The sequence below is a fragment of the Spermophilus citellus genome (assembly GCF_964194105.1).
Source record: "Spermophilus citellus genome assembly, chromosome: 7".
NCBI classification, from domain to species: Eukaryota; Metazoa; Chordata; class Mammalia; order Rodentia; family Sciuridae; genus Spermophilus; species Spermophilus citellus.
The window spans coordinates 160,214,536-160,240,423 of NC_138188.1; the positions used below are offsets into that span (position 1 = coordinate 160,214,536).

General features: G+C 35.3%; 1 protein-coding gene and 1 pseudogene across 6 annotated transcripts in view; one reads left to right on the top strand and one right to left on the bottom strand.

Moving 5' to 3' along the window:
- BRWD1 (bromodomain and WD repeat domain containing 1) overlaps positions 1-25,888 on the bottom strand; it is a 129,729-nt gene that overhangs the window by 20,558 nt on the left and 83,283 nt on the right. For 4 of the 5 annotated variants that reach the window (XM_081301309.1, XM_081301307.1, XM_081301310.1 and 1 more), the window contains exons 26-37: positions 25,309-25,433; positions 24,619-24,701; positions 23,720-23,831; positions 22,702-22,763; positions 15,428-15,583; positions 15,125-15,245; positions 13,771-13,896; positions 11,682-11,754; positions 10,758-10,799; positions 8,993-9,139; positions 8,048-8,200; positions 5,520-5,686 (exon numbers count right to left, since the gene is read on the bottom strand). In XM_081301309.1, the coding sequence (XP_081157435.1) occupies positions 5,520-5,686; positions 8,048-8,200; positions 8,993-9,139; positions 10,758-10,799; positions 11,682-11,754; positions 13,771-13,896; positions 15,125-15,245; positions 15,428-15,583; positions 22,702-22,763; positions 23,720-23,831; positions 24,619-24,701; positions 25,309-25,433 (1,367 nt within the window). The remainder of the gene's footprint in view (positions 1-5,519; positions 5,687-8,047; positions 8,201-8,992; positions 9,140-10,757; positions 10,800-11,681; positions 11,755-13,770; positions 13,897-15,124; positions 15,246-15,427; positions 15,584-22,701; positions 22,764-23,719; positions 23,832-24,618; positions 24,702-25,308; positions 25,434-25,888) is intronic. The other variant, XM_081301306.1, reaches the window with a different exon arrangement.
- Positions 20,338-20,630, top strand: LOC308653022 (U6 snRNA-associated Sm-like protein LSm8; annotated as a pseudogene). The gene has a single exon. The product of its transcript is annotated as a U6 snRNA-associated Sm-like protein LSm8 (transcript).

A 25,888-nucleotide genomic window follows, 5' to 3' on the forward strand; every position in this document is an offset into this window, starting at 1 on the left:
TGTAATTCTTAGCAAATACACAGTAAGTACTGACAGGTAAAGGAATATGTTAAAAAGTATTTTTTTTTAACGATTCAAAAGAAAAAATACACATACATAATAGAGAAAATACAGCACTGCACAATGACATTCTAGTCCACGATGGGTCACATACACAATGGTGATCCCGTATTACCTAAACGCTGTCACGACCATCTTAGTCTGTGTAAGCACACTGTAAAATGACAAAAATCATCCGATGATGCGTTTCTCAGAATGGATCCTATAGTCAAGCAAAGCACAACTGTATTAAACCAAAAATAAAGCAAATGTGGTATAATGTGAACTGGTGAGTCTAGGAATATATAGAACCTCTTTGAATTATTCATGCAATTTCTCTATAATTCTGTAATTATTTCAAAATGAAAAGTTTAAATTAAAAAAAAAAAAAGATGAGTGAAGATTCACATGGTACTCCAGATAGAATGTGTGTTACGAATTACAAGTTGCAAAGCAGCTGAACAAGAACTGAGTCATTTACCTAGTGGGTATGTGTATGTGTCCCAATGTGTTCTGTAATTTGAAGCATGGAGGGTCACAGATTATGTCACCAAATCCTCTCACTCAAAAAGTAAAAATAAAATGGCTGAGAGTGGGATATCTAACTTCTGAACATGAACCTTCATTGCATAGTGAAAAAAGAATGAATTAAAAATGGGTAATGAGGGGCTGGGGTTGTGGCTCAGTGGTAGAGCGCTTACCTCTCATGCATAAAGACCTGGGGGTTTGATCCTCAGCACCACATAAAAGTAAATAAATAAAAATAAAGATATTTTTTTTAAAATGGGTAATGTGGAGAAAGACAATAAGAGTTTTGTTCCAAAGTGTGCTCAGTGCCACACTGTGGAAATGGGAGGCAAGCGCAAGACTGGCCAAATCTCCAAGGATTATCTGGGTGGAAGACAGGTCAAGGCTGCTGGATTATCTTACACAGATGCCAACAAAACAAAGGCAGCACCTGGCGAGAAGATACACTGATAGATTATTTGGAGAATGCCAAAAAGTACATCCCTGAAACAAAAATGATCTTCAATGGCATTAAGAAGTGGGAAAGGGCAAACTTCACAGCACACCTCAAAATAGCTACTAATGAGTAATGGCCACTGCCTTATTTATTATCACATAAATCTCATACCTTTTTGTATGCACCATTTAATTTATGTGATACATCAGAATTCAGATCATGAATGACAGAATATTTCTGTTGGACAGTCCTGCCTTAAGTAAAACTGACATAGTTAAAATAATATTTTGGTTATAATCCCAGTTCATTAAGTTCTATAAATGTTTCCCCCCTTTTTAAAATTTATAATTGGACTTCATTAGTAATGGTCAATATTCCACAAAGATGGTGAATGTCATCTCAAAACTGATTTTATATTTAGGTTTATGTAACATTATATGAATATGTTTTGCGGGACATACCTTCACTATCTCAAAACCAAGCAAGGTTCACATGTGTTTCAATTTGTGTTTATTAACCTATTAAAGGCAATGGCTGAAGAAAGCAGGATCTACTTTATAATTTTGTTATGTTACCACGCCAATTTAATTAGACTTTCCTTATTTAAATGCTGTGTTTCCTTATGGAAAAGCATTTTAATGTGGTTTGTGTGTAATATTAAATCAAAAATTTAACAATTCGCGGGGCTGGGGATGTGGCTCAAGCGGTAGCGCGCTCGCCTGTCATGCGTGCGGCCCGGGTTCGATCCTCAGCACCACATACCAACAAAGATGTTGTGTCCGCCGAGAACTAAAAAAAATAAATATTAAAAATTCTCTCTCTCTCTCTCTCTCTCTCTCTCTCTCTCTCTCTCTCTCCCCCCTCTGTCACTCTCTCTTTAAAAAAAAATTTAACAATTCTCACAAAAATAAAATTTCATAAATGGCTGAACTATCAACCATTTCAGGCTCAGGAAATTAAGTGAAGGAATAAAAGAAAGCACATGCTCACAAAAAATCCTGAACTTAGATGAGAGCATGGGGATCTGCAGCACCAACTTGGGGCTGCTCCCAGACAAAAAGACAAAAACACCCCAATTCTCTGGGGATGATGGCTATGAGGACCAGTGAGAAAGGCACTGGTCTGATCTGGTGTCCCTACAAAACAGCCATACACCTGAGGACACTGAAAACACTCAGGACTAAGGACAATACCGCAGGGACAATAGCACTCTGCCTTAGGCTGTGACAACGTAGAAGCCAGCAACAATTCAGCCACATATAAAGGGGAGATCTAAGAACAGCTGCTTGCCAGCATAAGAGGCCTTGGGTTCCCTCCCCAGCACTACAGAAAAGTAAAAATAAAAGGAAGATCTCGGGAATCAGATGCAGAAGAGTCTTTAAAAAGCTCCCTCATTCCCCAATAGGATCTGGAAGAATACACATATCCAATAACCCCAGTTTATTTACTCATGTTGGCTGCTCTTGAAATTCTTGTCTGAAAAAACAAACAAAAAGTGAAAGCCAGGGCTGGGGATGTGGCTCAAGTGGTAGCGCGCTCGCCTGGCATGCGTGCGGCCCCGGGTTCGATCCTCAGCACCACATACAAACAAATATGTTGTGTCCACCGATAACTAAAAAATAAATATTAAAAAATTCTCTCTCTCTCTCTCTCTGCCTCTCTCACTCTCTCTTTAAAAAAAAAAAAAAAGTGAAAGCCAGGCCACCTTGGCTGACCTGTGAGGTTTGCCCTCTCACTAAGCGCACGGACCTCAGAATATATATGGAAAATTTTCTGACCACTAAGCTAAGCTCACTGACCCTAGGAAGACAAACTCAAAAAATGAAAACAAAAATCTCAAAACAGTGGGGACAGCAGGGCAGGCAACCACTTCAGTGACTGTGCCCTGCAGGGAGGACAGACTCTCCAGGATGAGTCCAGGCAAGTCACTGAACAAAACCACAAAACTATCATCACTATAATCTGTCAGCAACAGTAAAAACAGTTTTCCAGAACTGCCTCATTTGATATGCCCAGTTTAACAAAAACCTCATTTGATATGCCCAGTTTAACAAAAAATTATGAGATAGTCAAAGAAACAGGAAAGGACAGCCCATTCACAAGGGAAGCATTCAATAGAAAATAACCCTGAGACAACCCAGATATCGCTTAGTTTAACAAATACTAATATTTAAGTCAATTACTATAAAAATATTCAAAGGACTAAAGGAAATTATTATGTTTACAGAAGTAAATTGTAACAATGATTCATCAAAAACAGAATAAAGAAGAGACAAACATTATAAAAACAAACCAAATGGAAATCCCAGAGTTGAAAAGTGCAATAAATAAATGAAATAAATATTTAGATTTGAGCTGGCAGAAGCCATCAGTGCCCTTGAAGACACATAATTACAGATTATTCAGTCTGAAGAACAGAGAAAAAAGAAGAAGAAAAATGAAGAGAGCCTTGGAGACATGCAGGATACCAGCATATTTGTAATGGGACTACCAAAGGAGCAAAAAGAAATAGGCAGAAAAATATATAAAGAAATACTGGGCTGGGGATGTGGCTCAAGCGGTAGCGCGCTCGCCTGGCATGCGTGCGGCCCGGGTTCGATCCTCAGCACCACATACCAACAAAGATGTTGTGTCCGCCAAAAACTAAAAAAAATAAACATTAAAATTCTCTCTCTCTCTCTCCCTCTCTCTCACTCTTTAAAAAAAAAAAAAGAAAAGAAAAAAAAGAAATACTGATCAGAGCCTGGTGCTGTGGCACACACCTGTAATCCCAGCAACTCAGGAAGCTAAGGCAGGAGGATCACAAGTTTGAAGATAACCTAAGCAACTTAGTGAGACCCTGTCTCAAAATAAATAAAAAGGGTAGGGGACATAGCTCAGTGGAAAAGGACATCTGGGTTCAATCTGCAGTACCGAAAAGAAATACTGGCTGGAAAACCCTCAATTAAATTAAAAACAACATACATCCACAAAGCTAGACAAATTCCAAGTACAACAAACTCAAAGAAATCCAAACCTATACATATCATGATCAGTTTAAAGATAAGGACAAAGAGGGACCAGGGTTGTAGCTCAGTGGTAGATCACTTGCCTTGCATGCGTGAGGCACTAGGTTCAAAACTCAGCGCCACATAAAAATAAATAAAGATATTGTGTCCATCTACAACTAAAAAAATAATTTAAAAAAAAGATAAGGACAAAGAGATAATACTGACATAATGTCAAAATATATTCTATCATACCAAATAAACACTAAAGCAAAAAAAAAAAAAAAAAAAAACAGAAAGTGAGAAGAGAAAAACATTTCAATATGTACAGGAAAAGAAAACCTCAGTAAGATTACTAGCTGATTTGTTTTTCAGAAACAACAGAGGCCATCAGGCAGTGAAATGAAACTTTTAACATGCTTATAGTAAAATGTCAAAAATCCTATATGCACCAAAACTTTTCTTCAATAATGAAGGTGAAATTGAGACACTGCCAGACATGAAAAGGCTGAGATAATTCAATGCTAGCACACCCACCTTTTGAGAAATTTTTAAAGTACTTCAATCTATACTTTCATATGTGGGATGGGTAATGACATGGATTACTACAAAAGCAATATAAATTATATTTTGTTCTTAAAAGAAAACTGCATAAACGTGATATAAAATTGTAATCTGTGTGACCATAATAGCACAATGGAGGGAGGAGGGATGGATGAGTGCTGTATTAGAGCAAAGATTCTATAGGTACTTGGATTAAAAGCAATATTATTTTGAAATAGGATCATTCTGAATTGAGAAGTACAGTGAATTCCTCAAATCAATCACAAAGAAATCCCATCAAAGGTATACTGCATTCAAAAAATGCAGGCAAGCAAACTAAACACTGTACAACTCAATTTTCATACTGCAGGAGCTTAAAGTACCTGAAATCTGATCTTAATGCAGGCACTATAGTCCAAGAACACCAAATATAAAATTACTGACAAAAAGAATATGACCCCATTTCATTCCTTTACAATTAATTCTCCCTAATAACGAGGTGCAATGTCCAGTAAATATTTTCCCTTATATAATCTAATGTTCAAAGGCAGTAACAGTCACTTTATCTTAAGAAGCCATGTCTCATGCAAAAGACAACCATATAATAATCTTTGATAAGATTTTTTAAATGACATTTTCATTAAATGCTTAAAAATGCACACAATTACACATCAGTGTGACAACTGTATATTCACAGATATGCTTTCAAGTTATAAAAATTTTTGACTAGTCCTTTCTGAATATATAGTACTCTAAAAAATTAATTCTTTTAGCATAGTTAAGTCAAAGAAATATCACAACTCTAAATTAAAAATAACTGCAGCCAGGCATAGCAACAAACGCCTATAATAACAATTTTTTTTTTAAACAGGGGGCGGGGTGAGTGCTTCTCTGTGGTTAAGCACCCCTGGGTTCAATCCCTGGTACCAATAAACAATTTTTTTAAAAAAATTAACTGCCTTCAAAGCTTCTCATAAGTAATTCACCTGATACTCTTGTTAGCTTGAATGACACCATTAGAATTTTGCCTTTGCTTGAACCTCTGGCTTCGTCGAAGTTTTTCATTGAACTTTTGACCAATTTTAAAATCAGAAGAGATTTTCTTCATTTTTTCTTCAAATAAGGCCGACAACCTCAAGGTCATACTATAAATCTGCAAGGATATGAAAGCAAAACTAGAATTATAAAGTATTTTAAAAATTTTTTTTCTTTAATTATTATTAAAGCTATTTGTAATATCACTAATTATAGATAATGGCGTGTGTTTCCACCTGCTGTTCCATGACATCCAAAAGAAACAGGAAACATCAAATATACACTTCTCAGATAATGAGAAAGTTGTTCTGTTTTGTTTTATTTTTTAGTTGTAGTTGGACACAAAACACTTTAGTTGTTTCTATGTGGTGCTGAGGATTGAACCCAGCACCCGAGGCGAGCACTCTATCACTGAGCCACAACCCCAGCGGGAGAAAGTTTTAAATCAAGCAACTAACTATAAGAGCACACCAGACAAATCTTTAGAGTGTTGGATTTGGCAGTAGTTTCTTAAGATATGAAAGCAAAAAAGCATTTAGAAAATTAAAAAAAAAAAAACTTTACTTCACCAAAATTGAAAGTTTTGTGAATCAAAAGACTATCAAACTAAGTGAAAAGACAACCTACAAAATGGGAGAAAATATCTGGAAATCATCTCTCTCTCATCAAAAGGAGATCCAATTTGAACATGAACAAGACCTGAAATAGACAGTTCTCAGATGATGATACATAAACAGGCAATAAGCCAATAAGCACAAGAACAGATACTGAACACTATTAGCTTACTAACTACATTTTCTCATGTTTTCTATTGTTATTTCTCTGGTTTTTAGGATGATTCTACCTGCTTCCCAGAGCCACCTAACTATAGAGATAGCAAATGATCCCTCTGCAAGTATATTTTTTGATGCATAATAGAGGCTTCACACCCCCACCCATCTCCTCAATCAAACTTTTACATAAGAAGTCAATATAACTGGCTGGGGCTATAGTTCAATGGTAAAGCACTTGTCTAGCATGTGAGAAGCACTGGCTTCAATCCTTACCACCACATAAATATAAACAAAGGCATTTTGTCCATCTACAACTGCAAAAAAAAAATTAAAAAAAAAAAAAGACTTTGAGGTCTTAAAGCACCTCAAAATGTGTTATCAAAAAATTGGAGAACATCTCTAAGGTCCAAATGGTGCTGAAATCCTGATTACAACTAGCCATTCCTAGACTGCTTGATCTGCCCTACCCTGCTTCCTCAGCAAGGACTCTCCTCTGCCTCCTGATCTTCCCTCCAGGACCTGCATGGTATGTTTCTAGGGATTTGTGAGTATAAACATCCTCATGAAAATCATTCTGCATCTCCAACTTATTCCTTATAAAACAAGTCCTGGATGCAATTTTTAACATAATAAATCATAAGAGAATCAAAGCTACAGTCAGATTTTACTTCATACATAAGATGAAGCATGGCTATTTAAAATAAAACAAAACTCCCTAAATAGCAGGCACTGGTAAGAATTTGGAAAAATTAGCATGCTCTCATTCTTGGTGGGAACAGAAAAATGGTGAAGTCATTACAGGAAACAGCCTAGTGGTTACTGACAGGTCACAGAATCATCCCGTGACCTATCAAGGCTACTCTTACATATACACCCAAGTGAACTGAAAGCAGGTACTCAAGACAGATATTTGTCGCAGCATTATTCAAAGTGGCCAAAAAAGTAAAATCAGCCCAACTGCCCATTAGCAGATGAAAGAATAAAATGTGTTATCCCCATACACCGAAGTTTTATTTGGCCACAAAAGGAATAAAGTTCAGACACATGCTACAAGTCTTAAGACATTATAATACGTGAAATGAGCTGGACACAAAGGGACAGAAACAGTACAAGCAATGAGGTTTATCTGAACATCCTGACAACTGAATTTCACCACATAATCACAGTTTTCATGCCAAATTTTTTCACAAGAAAAGTAAGATACAACCTTTATGTGCACCTTTTTAAAAAACAAAAACACTATGCCAGTATTACTTAAAAATCATTTATGATTGAATGGTTTCTGCTGCAAGATTGGGCTGCATGGAACACTCATGAATACACTTTAATGCAGTGGCAGCAATTACGTGATGAAATGCAGTAGTTAATTCAGAGAATTTTTATAAACTTTTAATAGACTAGTAGTGTTGACAAAGACTAGAAGATTATTAAGAGCAATAAAACAGACTCATTCTACAATCTAATTTTTTCATTTTCTACTGGTACCTTAATTCTCACCAATCTTCATTTATTCAGTAAACTTTAAGAGATTATGACAAATATCAATTGTTAAAAGGAAAAGAACTGAAGCTCTTTGGGCAGCAGCACAGCTCTGCTCTTCAGAGTAGTCTTACTTTATTCACTTACTTGTAATATCGCAACCTCTACCAATGAGTGGGAAAACACAGACCATGAATGATTTTTTAATAAACCATTTTAAAATTTACCTTTGATCTTTTGTTTGGTGTATATGCTTTTGCATTGCTAAATATCAATCGGATGTCTTTACAAAATTCCAAAGGGCTGTCATAATTTCCGGCTTCCAGGGTTTCCCTTACGGTTCCAAAATCCATGGGAGTATCTATAATATCTCGGTAGTCCTAGGTTTTAAAAATAGTTAGTTCTCAGGAATATTCAAAATGATGGGAGCTGGGGGGTAGCAGCATCTTCAGATTTCATGACTGTTTAAAAAAGGTCCAGACACAAAGACAAGGTACAAATAGATCAAAATATAGATTATTTTGGTAGTAGGACATGGGATGATTTCATGTCCTACTTTAATACTTCTATAATTTCCAACCTTTCTACAATAAATTTGTTGTTGTGATCTTTTATTTATTTATTTGTTTGTTTGTTTTTAGGTCATCTTTCCTATGTGTATAGAGTAAAATTTTATCTAAGTTTTCCTTGGGCTTCTGTGCCTGCTTAGATAATAGATAAACATAATAGATAAGCACATAGGGATCTCTTATTACTAGGTAATACTGGATAACTAAGTCTAAATCCTTAAATGAGAAACAAGAGTACCTCTACAGCTAATGGTAAGAGAAAATGTTAACATAAAGCCTAGACCTTTATGTTAATTTAAGGTTTAATTTTTTTTTTTAAAGAGAGAGTGAGAGGAGAGAGAGAGAGAGAGAGAGAGAGAGAGAGAGAGAGAGAGAGAGAGAGAATTTTTTTTTTAATATTTATTTCTTTTTAGTTCTCGGCGGACACAACATCTTTGTTGGTATGTGGTGCTGAGGATCGAATCCGGGCCGCACGCACACCAGGCGAGCGCGCTACCGCTTGAGCCACATCCCCAGCCCCTAAGGTTTAATTTAAATACCCTATTCAAACCTCCTCTTTCCCAAAACAAGAAAAACCCAAACATTCAAACAATGGAAACTTACTGGATACTCAACCAAATCAACAGGTTGTCTAAATGGTTCAGAATCTTCACACTGAAAAATTAAGTTCACCAGTTCCTTACACTGTTTCTTCCAGTTGCTTTCAACATAACTGGTAGCTGTGTTGCTCCTTACTTTCCAACCATGGACCTAAAAATACATTTATAATACTAAATTTTTTTTTATCTTAGGAAAATAATCATTACACTATGGCATGACTGTGATAAAAATCCAATTGTGCTGTTTATTGCATCATAAGAACTGTGGCTGCCTTAAAACAGGTGCAGAAGTGCACTGCACACCTGCAATCCCAGAGACCTGGGAGTCTCAGGCAAGAAGATTCCAAGTTCAAGGCTAGCCTCAGCAATTTAACAAGGCCCTATCTCAAAATTTAAAAAAAAAAAAAAAAACTGAGGATGTAGCTCAGTGGCAGAGTGCCCCCGGGTTAAATCTTCAGTAATAGAAATAATAAAATTTTGTAAATAAAAAGTACAAAATAAGTACTAGCTACTAAACGTTTGGGAGTCTACTTAGAAATTAAACTATATGAAAATGACAAATCAGATGAGACTGACAGGTCTCACTTCTCAAAATTATTTGGAACAAGCATACTGTAAAACAAAGTAATATTTGACTTGAAGAAACTTCAATTTAAGGAGCACTTAAAATTTAAAATGATGAGGTTAAGATGTTTTAATCATTTTTTTATGAATGACTTATTTTAATTAACCTGTCACAGCAGAATTTAAGAGCTATATTGACATTCAATTATACTCACCTAATTTCCTAAACTTATTTTCATACCTTCTTTTCTATTTCCTTAATCTCTCTTTCCCAACAAATTAAGATTTTGTCTGTGTTACTAGAGATTAAACTCAGGGCCTCACACCTGACTACATTTTATTTTGAGACTGGGTCTCACCAAGTTGTCCATGCTGGGCTCAAACTCACAAGCCTACTGGCTCAGCCTCCCAGTAGCTGATATGATAGACATGTAGAACTGCACCTGCCACAAATGCTTAAGTTTAAAAAATGATTCAGTCACCAAATCCTGGTGAATTTTTCCCTTAAAAGGCCTTTTCATCCAGGCTGGGGCTGTGGCTCAGTGGCAGAGCATTTGCACCTACCATGTGTGAGGCACTGGGTTCCATCCTTAGCACTGCATAAAAAACTAAACAAATAAAGGCATGCTGTCCATCTACAATTATTTAAAAAAAAAAAATTAAAGGCCTCATCATCTCCCTTTTTCCATTCCAAGAACCGTCTAGGTTCCCACGCTTCATGCTACATTCTCAAAATGAACTGACTCATCTCCTTTAATACCTATCTTCTTAACCTTCAAATTCTATTCATCCGTTTGGGCTATGCAATCACTTCCTTGCTTTAAATTTAAATAAAATCCTTGGGTTTCAGTACAGCCCTTATCTGCTCCTAACCTAATGGGCATCCGGTCACCTTACTCATGCCAGCATTCCACCTCTATGTCCTGTAAGCATGCCCATGAATGTGCACATTTCCCAGTTTCTGTCTTTGCTCTGGTATCCACCATGCTTCTGATTGTCCTCATCTCACTCTGAGAAGACAGCTCAAATGACAACTCTCACACTAAACATTTCCTAACTAACCAATGTTCAGTGATTTCTCATTTCTCAAAAATATTCAATTTCTGATCAATTCAACTTTTGAAAGACAAAACCTAAAATCTGAAGGCAAAGATTCGATTTTAAACAAAGAACACCACAAAAGGCAATCGCAAAGAGTAACTTACTCTCCTTCGTCCAGAAGATGTTTTAGGAAGATCACTATCATCCTAGAAACAAAATCAGAGCACCCTAAGTGTTTTTTATTCTAATTAAAAATATACAAACACTGCAGTAAAATGTCACTTTATTGCATTTCCTAACCAACAAATGCACAAAGCAGCTTCACCTTTGCATTTTTATCTCTACCCATAAAACCCAGAAACACATAGCTTCCTATAGTTCCTGCATTTTGTGTTTCATGAGTTTTCTTATTCCCTAAATCACTTATTAGTACATCCATTTTTATTATGTTACAATAAACCATAATAAGAGTTTGTGTAAAATTAACATTATAATAGCTTTAAAGAACAACATCCTTTCTGCAACTCCATTCCAAAACTGAAATATATTATGAAGTGAAAGTACACCCACTGTTGCTATTTGTTGCTATTTCCTACCACTTTGGGGAAACTATATACAGGCACTCTTGAGCAGGCCATTGGTTTTTAATTATGATTAAACTCAATGCTCAGATAATAGTCTTAAAAAAACAACAACAACAAAAAGACTTTCAAGGTTTTTTGTTTGGTTGGTTGGTTTTTTGGTGGTGCTGGGGATTGGACCGATGACCCTGTGCATGCGAGGCAAGCACTCTACCAACTGAGCTATATCCCTAGCCCCCAAGGTATTTTTAACAATATACCTTTAACTAGCTAAAATTTGGAAAGGGAAATATTTTGACTCATATATCACTCATTGGCTAACAAAATTACATCAACTAATCCTCTAGATGATAATTTAAAAATTTTTAATCAAATGCCCTATGTTCATAGTTTATTGAAATACAGGAAAAAAATCAATATTAGGTAACCAACATCTTCTACTTCCCTCATTTTTAAATTATCATTTGAAACTAATAAAAGCAATTGTAAAATTAACACACTTCATACCAAATCCTCAGCATTTTGCTCATCATTTTCAGATGTGTTAGATAGTTCTGAGATGTTTGTACAGTCTTGATTCCTTTTAAAAAAGAAAAAGGAAGAAAAGAAATTCACATTAATAGTATGCAAATCTAGTTTCACACTATACATTAAAATAAAAACAGGTCCCCAACCTATTTATACCTAATTTCAACAATAATAATACCAGATTTTGACCTAATCCTCTGTGGGGAAAAAACTGGCCATCTTTAAATCCTAATTTAGGATTGTTTCTCTTTTTCCATTTAAATGTGTATGTAAATTAAGCAGTGATCCAGAAACAACATATGCAGGGCCTCACTTGGCTGAGTGCATAGATGAGTTTTCTAAGTATCAGCACTGGAGATAGTCATACAGTATAGGAATGCATATAGGTGATTTGAGATCAAAGCTAAGGAAAAAGGAAGTAGAAAATAAAACAATAGCTTGGGCGGGGGGGAGTCAGAAGAACAGATTTTAAAGTATGGTTAGGTCTAGGTATAAAGATGATAAAAATGGGTAAAGGTGATCCTGAGAAGAGTTACATGAGTCTGGGTGCCCAAGACTCAGGACACAATTAACCAAAGTAAACTGAAAGCAGTCCATTATCCTCTAGCATTTAGCTAGATGTTGAAAATAATGACACTGTCTATAAATTATTTTCTCCAATATCTGATCCTTAGAAAGTATTGTCATAGCTACATGTGGGGAGCCATTCTCACACGTGACTGGGCGACTCCCGGTTTGGGTCTGAGGCGTTCTGGCTGTGTCGGAACTTTCCCGGCCCTCTCCTGATGAGAGAACCCGTCCATGTGGGGGTGTGACTGACCACTGACCCCGGGGGCCCAATCACTGACCCTGACCTTGGAGTGCGGCCCCCCCTCAAGCTTCACTGGATGGAATTCTCCCCTGAATTTCCTGTTCCCCAATAAAAGGCTACTCCCTGGCGTGCTCGCTCTCTCTCTCCTGCTAGCCCTGAGTAATCCTTGCTGCCCTGCCGGGCGGTTAGAAGTGGGAACCAGAGAGGGGAGCCGTCTCAGACCTAGCAATAGAAAAAGGTAACTGATGGGCTGGGGATGTGGCTCAAGCGGTAGCGCGCTCGCCTGGCATGCGTGCGGCCCGGGTTCGATCCTCAGCACCACATACCAACAGAGATGTTGTGTCGGCCGAGAACTGAAAAATAAATATTGAAAATTCTCTCTCTCTCTCCCCTCTCTCACTCTCTCTTTAAAAAAAAAAAAAAGAAAAAGGTAACTGAGTCTGTGTGTTTTATTTCGATCTCGCTAGCTAACTTTTATGCCAAGAACCTCATTAATGAAACCATTGCGCTGGCCGCATGGTGGAGCTACATGAAGAATTATAATTTATAATTTAAATCATAAAATCAATGAAGCTGACTTGTTTGTCCAATGTATGAAAGAATGCACAGGAAAACATTAGAACCTGAGTCTCAATGTCTATTTCACTTTTCATTCTTTCATTCCAAACTGACTTCCCAGTGGAATAAAATATATGGAATATTCATATGTACAAATACTTTCACAGGACATAATCCAAACTAATCATTTAAAAAAAAAACAAATTAAGTATACTCTAAGTATTAAAGTAAGTAATGAACATTTATAAAAATGATGAGATCATGAGAGAAAAGGGAAGACTGAGGAGCAGGCAGAAAAGTAAGAAAATACAATGTAATGGGGAGTCCAAGTTGGCTCGTGAAAAATTAACAAGAATATTGGTGTAAAAATAAGTAAAATTCAAGTAAATTCTACATTTTATCAATACTATTGTACCATGGTTAACTTTAATATTTTATAAGCATACCATAATTGAGTAAAATGTTAACAAAAGACGTACTAGATGAAGGGTATATGGTATCTCTGATATAAAAAGTAAAAAAAAAAAAAAACTGTTCCATTTCTTGTTCCTTTACTGAAATTATAATGAACATATGAAGAAATGTCATCTAAAACAAAACACTAGAGAAGAATATTTTAGACCTTTAAAAAGTTAAAAACGAGATTGTTACAAGATCATACAGTGCAGTTACTTTAACACAACATATGAGATCACTTACTTAATAAATTTTAAAAGTTGGTCAGTTATCTTCTTAGCTGATCTTGCAATCACACTTTCAGGTTCATTAAATGTTCTGGCATTATGTTCTATATATCGGACTTCCCAAATTAATGCAGATAGCCTCCTTCAAAATAAAACAGTCAATTTAGGGCTTAGAAAATGAAGACAAAAATCCAGTTTTTAAAAATTAGCATATTAAATTAATATGGCATATTAATGAAATCATTAAATGGAAATTTATAATGAATAACCTTCTAATATTACCTATTTGATCAATGTCATAAGGAATTATATTGGACAATATATTGAAAGTAATTTAAGGACCAAAATCCTAACAGACCATTTAATCACAGACAGAAAACCAACACAGCAACCTCTTTTCACAATGCCTAGTTACCTTTTGAAGCTGTTAAAAGTCAATGCAGAATGAAATATGATATGTCAAGAGCTTTGTAATGTTGTGAACAACCAATTAAAAAAAAAAAAAGTCAATGCAGAAAATGTGTTAAAGAACACTCACAGCCTTGGTTTCACTATAAACTGGCTAAAGTGGTTTCTGACTCATCTGAAACCACATTCCAGTATATGACTACAGAAATAAATAAATAAACACATACATACATACATACATACACACACACACACAGTGGGCTCAAGATGACTTTTGTGCAATGGTAATTTCTCAAAAGAAGTTTTTGGGAATCATAAAAAAATAAAATACCATCAATTGCTATAAAAATCATTATAAAGAGAAAATCTTACAATTATCATGTTCTACAAGTCAAAGACAAATGTTTCAAAGATCAAAGTCTAATGACCACATTTTTAAATGAAGCAGTCAAGTAGGAATTAAAATATACAATATCTAGCTACTTAACTATTTCTAATAAAAACACAACTGATGATTGAAGGAAACATGGTGTTTCATCTAATGCCTGGCTCTACCCACAGCTATCCAAAGGCAATCTCTTGGTCAAAGAGGAGAATGAAACAAAATCATGTTAATCAGCTCCCCAAACTAACCAAAGTCACCGTCAACTATCCACTATCTTTTATCTTAACCTCACTGTGGCCAAAGACCTTTTTTTTTTTAGGGGGGGGGGCGGAAATAGAGGGGGGGGAGGGAGGGAAGGGGAGAGAGAGAGAGATAGAGGGGGGGAGAGAGGGAGAGTGGGAGAGAGGGGGAGGGAGATTTTTAATATTTATTTTTTAGTTTTCAGTGGACACAACATCTTTATTTTTATCTGGTGCTGAGGATGGAACCCAGCGCCCCGCACATGCCAGTCAAGCACGTTACCCGCTTGAGCCACATCCCCAGCCCCAAAAGACTTTTAAAGTAATTTTCAACTAACCTGTAAAATCGATTAACAAGTCTCATTCGGATTGTGTAAAGATCAGTTGGATAAGCTATTACAGTGCAGTACTTCGGATATGTACACAGATCAACTGGGCCTGCAAAAGCTGCTGCTATATCTGTTAGGGAAGGCAGAGGAGTTTTATTATGAAGTCCATTACCTCTAAATAATATATTTCTACAAACCAACAAGTTTAAGAACAGAAACTAGTTTAAGAACATAACTTCGGTTAGGTTACTATTTTTGAAACACTTTTATGAACAACTTGAAAAGAAAACTACCACCCCACAAAAAACTTACCAAGATTCAAAAGTTGATCTATACCACTAATAATCCGGTCACATTCTTCATCTCTCGATTTCTGGCCCCATTCTCCATCTTGTGGTTTATACAGCAATTTCTCTAGCTCATCTGCTGTGACTGAAATACTTGCTCCTAATTCTTCAGGTGGATCAACTATGAAACCCATTTAAAAGAGAAAGGGGTGGGGGTTAGAAATCATCCCACAAAATGTACGCATGACATATTGAATTCAATTTTCAAAGTTCATAAATCAGATTACTTCCATAGCCAAAAATAGAGTGCAAAGGGTAAGTACTGGGGGCATAACTAAAATAAATTATACTCATTCATTTATAATTATATTAAAATAAATTAATAGCTATTATGCACCCATTAAAATTTTTAAAATTAGTTCAACTTTTTAAAACTTATTGAGACAAGAAAGCTGTATAAGTACAACCTACCCACCCTAGTAAAATTTAAAATAGAGGGCTACCATCACAGTCTTTCTTCAGGGAGAAACTAACCTAGAGATCACTGAAAACAGAAAATGAATCTGACAACATTAAGTTTCAAAACTTAGTCAAGGGGCTGGGGTTGTGGCTCAAGCTAGAGTGCATGCCTAGCATGTGTGAGGACCTGGGTTCGATCCTCAGCACCACATTTAAAAAATAAATAAATAAATAAAATAAAGCTAAAAAAAACTTATCCAAAATGTGATTCAAAAACAAGACAAAAAAAGGTATAAACAAACATCCAATTCATCTTAAATGTTAAACAATGAATAAATTTTTTAAAAGGCAAATAAGGTAAAACAATTTCAATATGACAAATGGCTAAATTCCTTAATTTAAAGGAATACAAATGAAGCAGAAAGGGTGTTGTCGTTGGTTTTTTGTTTTTGTTTTTGTTTTTTGATTTTTTTTTTTAAACTTCTAGTCAGCTTACTAAACACGGGTTCCATCACAGCCAAGGAGCACCCTCTACTGGGTGCAATCACTAGAATTACTCAGAGCACTATTCTACGGCAGGCAGGGTCTCTGAGACAGTGGCTTTCAAACCACACAGTGGGCAGAATGTTATACGAGGTCTTCTAGAAACACAGCAGTTAAAAATCCCTACAAACACATTTTGTACAGCACCAGTTGCTTCATTTTTTGTTAATATTCTTCACTTCAAAGTTTTGATCTATGAGAACTGTTATATTTTCTTACTAGTATAATGATGGGACGCAAGATTTATAAATAATTCCTATTACAAAGAAAAATTATTTGTTTTTAATTTCTGCAGGACCAAGAAACAGGATAGAAAGGATATCCCAGTGCTCTAGGCCAAAATTTTTGTATTTTACAATCTATTCCAGAATAATATTTTATCTAGTCAAAAGGAAATATTTTACCTATTCAATATTTTATGTATTCAAAAAGAAAGCTAAGGAGGCTATATGAGCAAGAAACAAAGTGCTCAAAAAACACTGATTTACCAAAGCCAGAATCTGAATTTGAAACACATCTAAACTACCCAAAAACCACGATACTGGTCAAGTGTTTAACTTCTGTCCTGATTTACCCACTTGCTAAACGGGAATAGCAAAAAGTTACTACCTCACAGTATTATTCAGCACAGTGCCCCAAATGGAGCAGGTGTTCAGAGTTAGCTACAATGTTTTTAGTTTGTTTCTGGAAAATGACATAACAAGGACTGCATATATCATACATGCTAAAACAAAACAAAAACCCAAGTTATTAAAACAATGGTTTTCAAGACAAAGAACATTAGACAAAGGGCAGGAATATCACAGAAAATAAGACAAAGGAGGTAAGCCCTACAACACACTATCTTGGCTAGGGAGAAGAACCAGGCCATGGTACAAGGAGCAAGAATGAAGGTAGGGCCAGAGGAGTATCTGTAGCCAACAGACAGAACTGAGAGTTCACAGAACATAGCTTGGTGAGGACAGAGCTGCAAAGGGCTCCATGACAAGTGTTCCTTTTACTAGTGATCAACCTGTGTATGCATAGAGGGGAAATGCCGGGAGGGGTCGGGGGACAAAAAAAGAAACAAATGAAAGAATAAGAAATAATGAGACAAGGCACTCAAAATGCTCAAAATGGCCAGAAACCACACCTGCTTCTCACAAGCTAGACTAGAAAACTTCAGGATTCAGAACCATGGACTGACTACATAACAGAGCCATGTCAGCAGTGGGAAATAATTAGTTCCAGGTAGAGCACTGCTCCAATCTCACCTAACAAATTTAAGCATGAAAATTTTTTCAACCAAACTGTCAGAGAACAAAGTATATTTTTAGGAATACAAAAACACTCAACCTAACAATGTAAAATTCAAAATGTTTGGGATCAAGTTAAAAATTATAAGGCATAAAAAATAATCAGGAAATATCCATTATGAGGAGTTTTAACCAACAGGGACTGTCAAAAATAAACATGATAAAGAATAAACATGAACACTGTGATATTTTTCATGTTCATAGGAAAAAAATAGTATCTGGAAAGTATGGGGGGGGGGGGGGAATCACCAAAGTCCAACTTCCAGAGATGAAAATAATATGACATGTAAACTATATGGGATGGTAATAAAATAAGAAAACATTTGTAAACTTGAAGATACAGCAATAGAAACTATCCAAAATAAACAGTAAAAAGACAACACAGTAGGGAAAAAATAAATAAATCCCGTAGACACTATATAAAAGAAACAGAAGAAACCATGACCTGAAAAAAGTAATGACTAACAGAAATGACCAACAAGCAAATATAAGGATAGCAGTATCTTTAGACATCAAAGAAATGCAAGTCAAGACTGTAGTAATACCTCATACTCATTAGGAAGGGAAATTGAAGGAATTTAAGGAAAGGAGGAAAAAAGGACTGCCCAGGATGTAGAGAAATTGGAACCACATATACTACTGTTGGGAATATAAGATGACACAACTGCTTTGGAAAACATCTTGGCAGTTCATCAAAAGGTTAAATGCCACATGACTCAGTAATGCCATTCCCAGGAGTCATAAGAACTTGTACATGATATTTATAGCAACTTATTTATAACCAAAGTAGAAACAACCCAGATTTCTTCAGCTGAAGAATGGATAAATAAAATTGTGGTATGTCCAAACAATTAATGTTATTTGAATATCAATAAAATGTAGTATCGTGGCTTCCAAATACCATTCTCCAATAAAATGAGCCACAGCTTCATGGAATAATAGCTACTCCACAGCTAGAACAAGGAAAGTACATTTTGAGTCTTAAACACCTGCATCAGAAAGTAAAAAAAATGCTCAAAAACGACAAAAACAAAGGTCAAAAGACATTGGAGCCAACTTGAAGGGTCACCCCAATGGTCAAAACTTTTACAGTGTGGTAACAAACTAAATAAACAACAGCAACTGAATAAAACTTATTTTAAAAAAAACTATATACTAGTATAAATAAACAAATAAGGAAGGAGAAGACGTATCTTAGAATTTCAACTACTATTATGTAAAAGAAATAATGAAAACAAAATCACTGCTTGGCAAAGACCATCATAATTACTTCAGGCAAGAATCAATAATGGATGCTAAAATTAGGGAGTGGATGAAGGATGAGAATACCCTGTTTATAGCACATAAATATATCCCCAGGAGACATTAATTACAAACTTTACAGACATAACCTAAATCAATTGTTAAAACTAGCTCATCCAGTCATACAACAGATAAAATGTGCCTCCCAAAATAATGCACTAAAAAAGATACTATCACTTGTCTGAAACTTTGCTAAAGATCCAAAGGCTGGATTTCATTAAACAGAATCAGACTAAACTGAACTAAGGGATGTTCTTAAAATTACTCAGTACTCTTCAAAGACATCAAGGTCATGTAAGATGGTGGAAGAATAAGGGATCTCATAAAAGGGGACTGACATGACAATTAAATCCAACATGTAAAAAGACAGTGAAACAAAAATAAAATTTAAATAAACTCTATAGATCACATGGTAGCACAAAGTAGATAATTTCCTGGTTTTCAATAAAACCTTCTATGTATTTATACTAGAATGTCTCAATTTTTCATAAAGTAACATAATTTAATATTTAGCGGCTACACTCTTTTATGCTATTATATTTGACCATTTGGAGCCCCTTCAAATTGGCTCCTGTGTCTTCTGATCATTGTTTTGTCGTTTTTGAGCATTTCTTTACTTTCTGACACAAGGAAGTATTCTTAAGTCTCACCTTGTACTCTCCTTGTTCTAGTTGTGGAGTGGGCCGTTATTCCATGAAGGTATGCTCCACTTTGTTGGTGAATGGTATTTATAAAAACCAAGGTATTTCTTCATATTGATGAACAATAATTCATTGTACATGTTGACCACGTAAGATGGGAAATCCAGGTATCAAGAAATTTTCTGCCCAATTTTTGTAATATTTTATAAGAATAAATTTTTTAAAAAATGAACAGTTTTTTAAAGTGCAATAAAGTGAAAAGCTTCTTTTTTGGGGGGAGGGGCAGGATTCTTGAGATTGAAAGCAGGGGTGCTTTACTACTGAATTACACAACCAGCTCTTTTTATTTTGACATGGGGTCTAAGTTGCCCAGATGGCCTCCAACTTGCAACCTTCCTATCTCAGATAAATTTATAATCCATAATTCTCATAAATGGAAATGATACTTTGTCATTTTATTAGGCATTTTCATAACAATATTGATATATGAGGTGTTCATATGCTCCTTGTTTTTTTGCCTGCTCATGTCTTTTGACAATTCTAAATGCTTATTGGCCTCATTTACACATGGGAGTTTTTTACAGAAGTTATGGAGTGTTTTCACTGATCTGTAATATCCTTTAAAATGAAGCAGCCAAGCCTTTATCTCTGTCAACTGCACTACTTCATTGCCGGCAACCTTTGGGCCAAGTAGCATGATGGCCACCGTGGAGAACTATATCAACTACACTGTTGCTGTTATTACTTCTGATGGGAGAATGATTATGGGAACACTGAAAGGCTTTGACAGGATCATTAATTTGATTTTGGATGAAAGCCATGAATAAGTATTCACTGAGCTCTTCACAGGGAGTAGAACACTGGTACTAGGACATATATTCTAAGAAGTGACAATGTTATAGTAATTGGAGACACTGCTGATCAGACAGATTCTGCATTTGACTTTTGGAATATTCCAGCAGAATCTCTAAACTCTGTAGCACACTGAGAAAACTACATACATTAGGCATCTAAAGCTTACACAGAAACCAATTATTCTGAGGAAGATATATAAAATTTTTAGGAATGAGTAATAGTGAATTTTGACTTCATATTGATTCACTGTAATATATAAATGAAAATATTTCTACATTTTTACTGAAAAAATATTTTTGCCTAAATATCAGTATGGTAGCTTGGTTTTATTTTTCTTTTAAATGATGTGAAAATCTAATGATTTTAAAAATGTAGAAAAACTGGTACTGATATTTCAATATTTATGGAAAACTACTTGAAAAGAGAAATGTTTGCATTACATAAATTGTGCACACAAATATCCTTAATAATGCAAGCTTAAAAAAAAATGAAGCAGCTGCAAACAAACAGCAGTTAAAAGCACAAGTTAGAGCCAGATAGTGTGAGTAAGAATCCAAGTTCTTACCCTTCCTAGATGTTTGACTTTAGGCAAGTTATTTAAAACTGAGCCATGGGCTGGGGATGTAGCACAATGGTAGAGTGCTTGCCCAGCACGAGTGAGGCCCAAGATCAATTTGGGGGTCATAGGGAAGATGCCAACAGGAGTGGTACATGAGATTCTGCCTTAATTACATCTGTAAAATAAAGCATCAACCTCAGAGTAAGATTAAGTCAGTTGATAAGATGAAGTTCTTAGCAGAGTAAGAACTCAAAAGAGGTTGGGTTTGAAGGGTTCATTAGCACATACCTATAATCCCACCGACGTGGGAGGCTGTGGTAAAAGGATCACCAAGTTTGAGGCAAGCCTCAGCAACTCAGCAAGATCCTATATCAAATTTTTAAAAAATGAAAAGGACTGCAATACAGCTCTGTAGTAAAGTGCCCTTGGGTTCAATCCCTTGTATTGCCCCAAAAAAGGCTGGGTCTTACTTGTCTACTATATGCTCATACATTATGTCTTCAACTAAGCATCATTTTTAAGTTACTAAGCTCAAAAGAAAATCTAAAGTCACTGGTATCTTCAACAGTGCAGTTATTAGAAAAAACTATTTGAAAAACTCCATATTTCCAAAATAAAGTGGACAAAGGTTGATGGAGATATAGTAGAATAAAAGTACGAAGGAAAAGGGTTGGCCCTGGGACAGAAACAGCAAGAATCTCACGGAGGAAAGACTTCATGCATCTCCAAGCAATGGGTTACAGAAGGACAGGAGTGTTGGTTTTTTGTGGTTGTTCAACCAACAATCTCTTGCCTTGGCCCCAGACTTGCTGGGATTACGGGTGTGCACCACCACTCCCAGGATGGAAAGTCAAGCCTTTCTATTCCCCCGCCCCCCGCCAAGTTTAGTAAACACTAATGATAAAAGAAAGCTTACTAGTGAACATTAGGTAAGAGAAATACAGCACCCTTTCAAAAGATTAAGCAAGAAAGAAAAAATGTTCAATAAAGCCAAATGAAAAGTAGAAGAGACATATTCAAACCTGACAGGAGAAATGAAGAAGGAAATTAAAAATTACTGAAGGAAATGAGCTAAGAATAAATACCAGGTCCTTCAAAAGGTGGCAGTTGTGGAACAGCACACTCTGGAGGAAGGGCAAGCTTTCACAAAGAACACACAATCCATAGGAACGTAGAGGGAAAGCACAAGACACAGGGAAATCAACTCTGATCTTTCACTTGACAGAATAAGAATGAAGAAAAGAAGTGGAGGACACATGAAAGAAGTCTCGAAGAGTTTAAAGCATGGTGGTGTATGCAGCGATAGCAGGTTACTAAGAATCAAGCTGGAATCCGAGATCAAGAATGAATGAGAGAGGGGCTGCAGTGGTGGCTCAGTGGTAAAGCACTTGCCTGGATGTGCGAGGCACTGGGTTCTATTCTCAGCACCACATATAAATAAATGAATAAAATAAAGGTTTATCAATTTTTTTTAAAAAAAGAATGAGAGAGATATATGTTAATTCTATTGTCTTAGTACTGTTTTGAGTGATAATTTGAACATACTTACAAAAAAATATAGTCATGCTCTATCTAGTATGTGCAACAGCAAGATAAATTGCAAACGATATAAAGATAATGAAAATGTTTTCATTTATATATATACCATTATCAGGAATTGGTTCCATGTCCCATGGGCTTAATTTTTCAATTTCAGTATTGTCCCACCTGTTTAAAAAACAACAAAACTCTGGTTAGCCTTTTAATGAAAACAAACTGATTACATAATAACAACTGTTATAAAGTAACCAAAAGAATACAAAATATGAAAATTAACCACACTGCATCAAAAAGATTTTAAATACTAACATGAAATTTTTTAGAAAGACACATTATGAATAGAGTAAAAAAGTATGTCAGGTTTAAGAAATCCAGATATCCTCTGTGGCCCATACCCAGAATTAAGTAAAGGATAAATCAGAGTCAGGATTCACAGGATAAACTTGGTACCGCAACCCAACGGTCTTCATGCCACAGCCAATTGAAATGCAAAGATGTTTTTAAGAAGATTAATTATATGTATTTCTGAACATATTTAACTGACAATATTAGGTAAAAAGAAAATATCAGGTGGCTACAGAAACTGTCTCAGGAAAGTAAGCAGAACCTAAACTAAACCAACAGGAATTTTATTGGAAACAAACAGGTGCCCGTCTGAGAGACATTTTGGAGGTCAGATTGATAAAGACTTAAGAACTCGGCTAGGATTGTGGCTCAGTGGTAGAGCACTTACCTAGCATGTGTGAGGCCCTGGGTGATTCTCAGCAGTGCATGTAAATAAATAAAAGTCCACTGACAGGAATGATGGAGGAATGAGTTAGACACCATTACTCTAAGTGCATGTATGAAGACAAAAGTGCTGTGAAAATACTGTTTGTACAGTGATTTGAAAATTGTGCTCTTATATGTGTAATATGAAATGAACTGCATTCTGCCATCATGTATAACAAATTAGAATAAATGATTTTAAAAACATACCAATAATTATTTTTTTAAAAAGTCCATTGACAACTAAAACAAAAAATATTAAAAGGACAAAATTATATTGAACCAGAAATACATTAGTCATACAACAACCTGCCACACTAAATATTTAGATGGTTGATTTTCATCTGTATACACACCTAACAATGTAACACTGGAAATGACTATCAGGATACTGTGGTTGATATGGCTCTTGACTTAACACTGTTCCAAACCACCAAGCATCATCAATTATAGATCGGAACCTGTCACCTGTAAGAGAAAAGATCTAGTCTGAGGCATCTATTAACATTTTTTCCTCTATAAAATATTATATTTAAGGCTGTGTTGTGGCTCAGTGGTAGAGCACTTGCCTAGCATGAGTGAGGCACTGGGTTCAACCTCTGGCACCACATAAAAATAAAAACAAATAAAATAAAGGTATTGTGTCCATCAACAACTAAAAAAAAAAAATTTAGATAAATAGATTTTTAAAAAGGTCTGTTTTCCTGAAGACACTGCATTTAAAACTAGGTTATTATAGCAAAGGCAAAAATATTTTTTCACATACAGAACACTTTCTGTGTAAAATCTGAAATTATTTTCAATCTCTGGATCATTTGAGATCTTACAACAATAATGTAAATGATTTAGAATAAATTATTTATTAGGATAAATAATTTATTAGAATAAATTATTTTAAAAACATACCAATAATTATATCAGTATCCCATTAAAGATAAAAAGATGTAATATATTATGGAGAAGTCCGAAAGGAAATAATAAGTCTAATCTACTGTCAATGTGTAAAAATAATCTTCTCCCAACACCACAAACCTTAAAAATAGGAGAAAAACTGATTGGCTTTAAAAAAAAGTCTACACAAGATCAGTACCAGTTAGTACTAAGTCCTCGGCAACATGTACGTGGAGGTCATTTATGTTTCTATCGAGAGCTCATATGCTTATACATACCATAATTAAGAGTGCTACAACTAAAAAGGTAGAACAATGAAATATTAATTTTTGAGGCTATATAAAATTGAGTAGGACAGACTTACAAGACTGCCAATTTCTCTGTCTTGCTTCATCATAAAATTGACGCAATACAAGAAAATCAATGACATCTGGCATATCATGATATCTAAACAGAAATAAAAATTATCACACTGTCTACACAATAGATTGCAGCTGAAAGCAACACTGTGCAAAAGAAACATAACAGTAGCTATATATGTAATTTAAACTTTTTCACAGGCCATAAAAGTAAAAACAAAAAGCAATGAGTTTTCAATAGTGTATTATATTTCACCCAACATACCTAAAATACTATTGCAAAGAGATATTTTACATTCTTTTTCTTCACTCCCAAGTCTTTGATAAAATGCAGTGTAAACAATTCAAATCAGCCACATTTAAGTGTTCAAATGCTAAATGATTAGTGCCTTTCATGAACAGCATAGGTATAACAGAGGGTTTACCCTAAAATTATCTCAAAGAATAAAGGCAATTTCTGGACAGATCCGAATTCTCCACCCGGGCAAGTGAATGTTTGTTTTGTTTTGTTTTATTTTTAAAAAACTGCTGCTGCCCAGCTGCTGAAAGACCCACATGACTACCAATGGTTCCTTCACCCCCATCTGGGCTATCCATAGGTTATACTAGAGATCATGCAATAAAGAGAAAGGATATGCTCATTAGCAAAATAGAGAAACCTAAATTCAAACAATTCCATTAAAAATAGTACATACCTTATAGAGAATGATTTATCCATAAGTCTTCCAGTTGCTGGATCTATAAATGCTAGTTTGAGGCAACAGAGTGTAGGAGGCCCAACCTCATATCGTATTCCAACTATTTTAACCAATTCTTGATCCTATAACAGATATTTAAAAAAAAAAAAAGTGGTTAAAATAAAGCAGCTCTTTCTTCCTCTGGAGATGGCCCACATTCTCCCTTGAACGTGCCTCTGTTTTCCTAAATAAACCTATCTCTGCCTCTGGAGAAAATAAATTAATAAATTACAATCATTTTTGCTAATATCCACAATACAAGACATTTTATACATTTCAAATATAAGAACTTTAGAAAGTAAGTAAGTATAGTCACTCTAGAAAATATAACATGAAAGTACAAGAACAAAAGCACAAATTACCAATCAGCTTAGCATTTAAAGACAATCACTGTTAACTGTTAAAGACAGTCACTGTTATTTCCTTTTGGCTTTCTTCTCCTTGTACACAGATTTTCTAATATAAATTTTGTACTAGACATCTTTCACCAAACTAGGGGGAAAATACTAAAATGCATATAATTAATTTTTAAAAACCA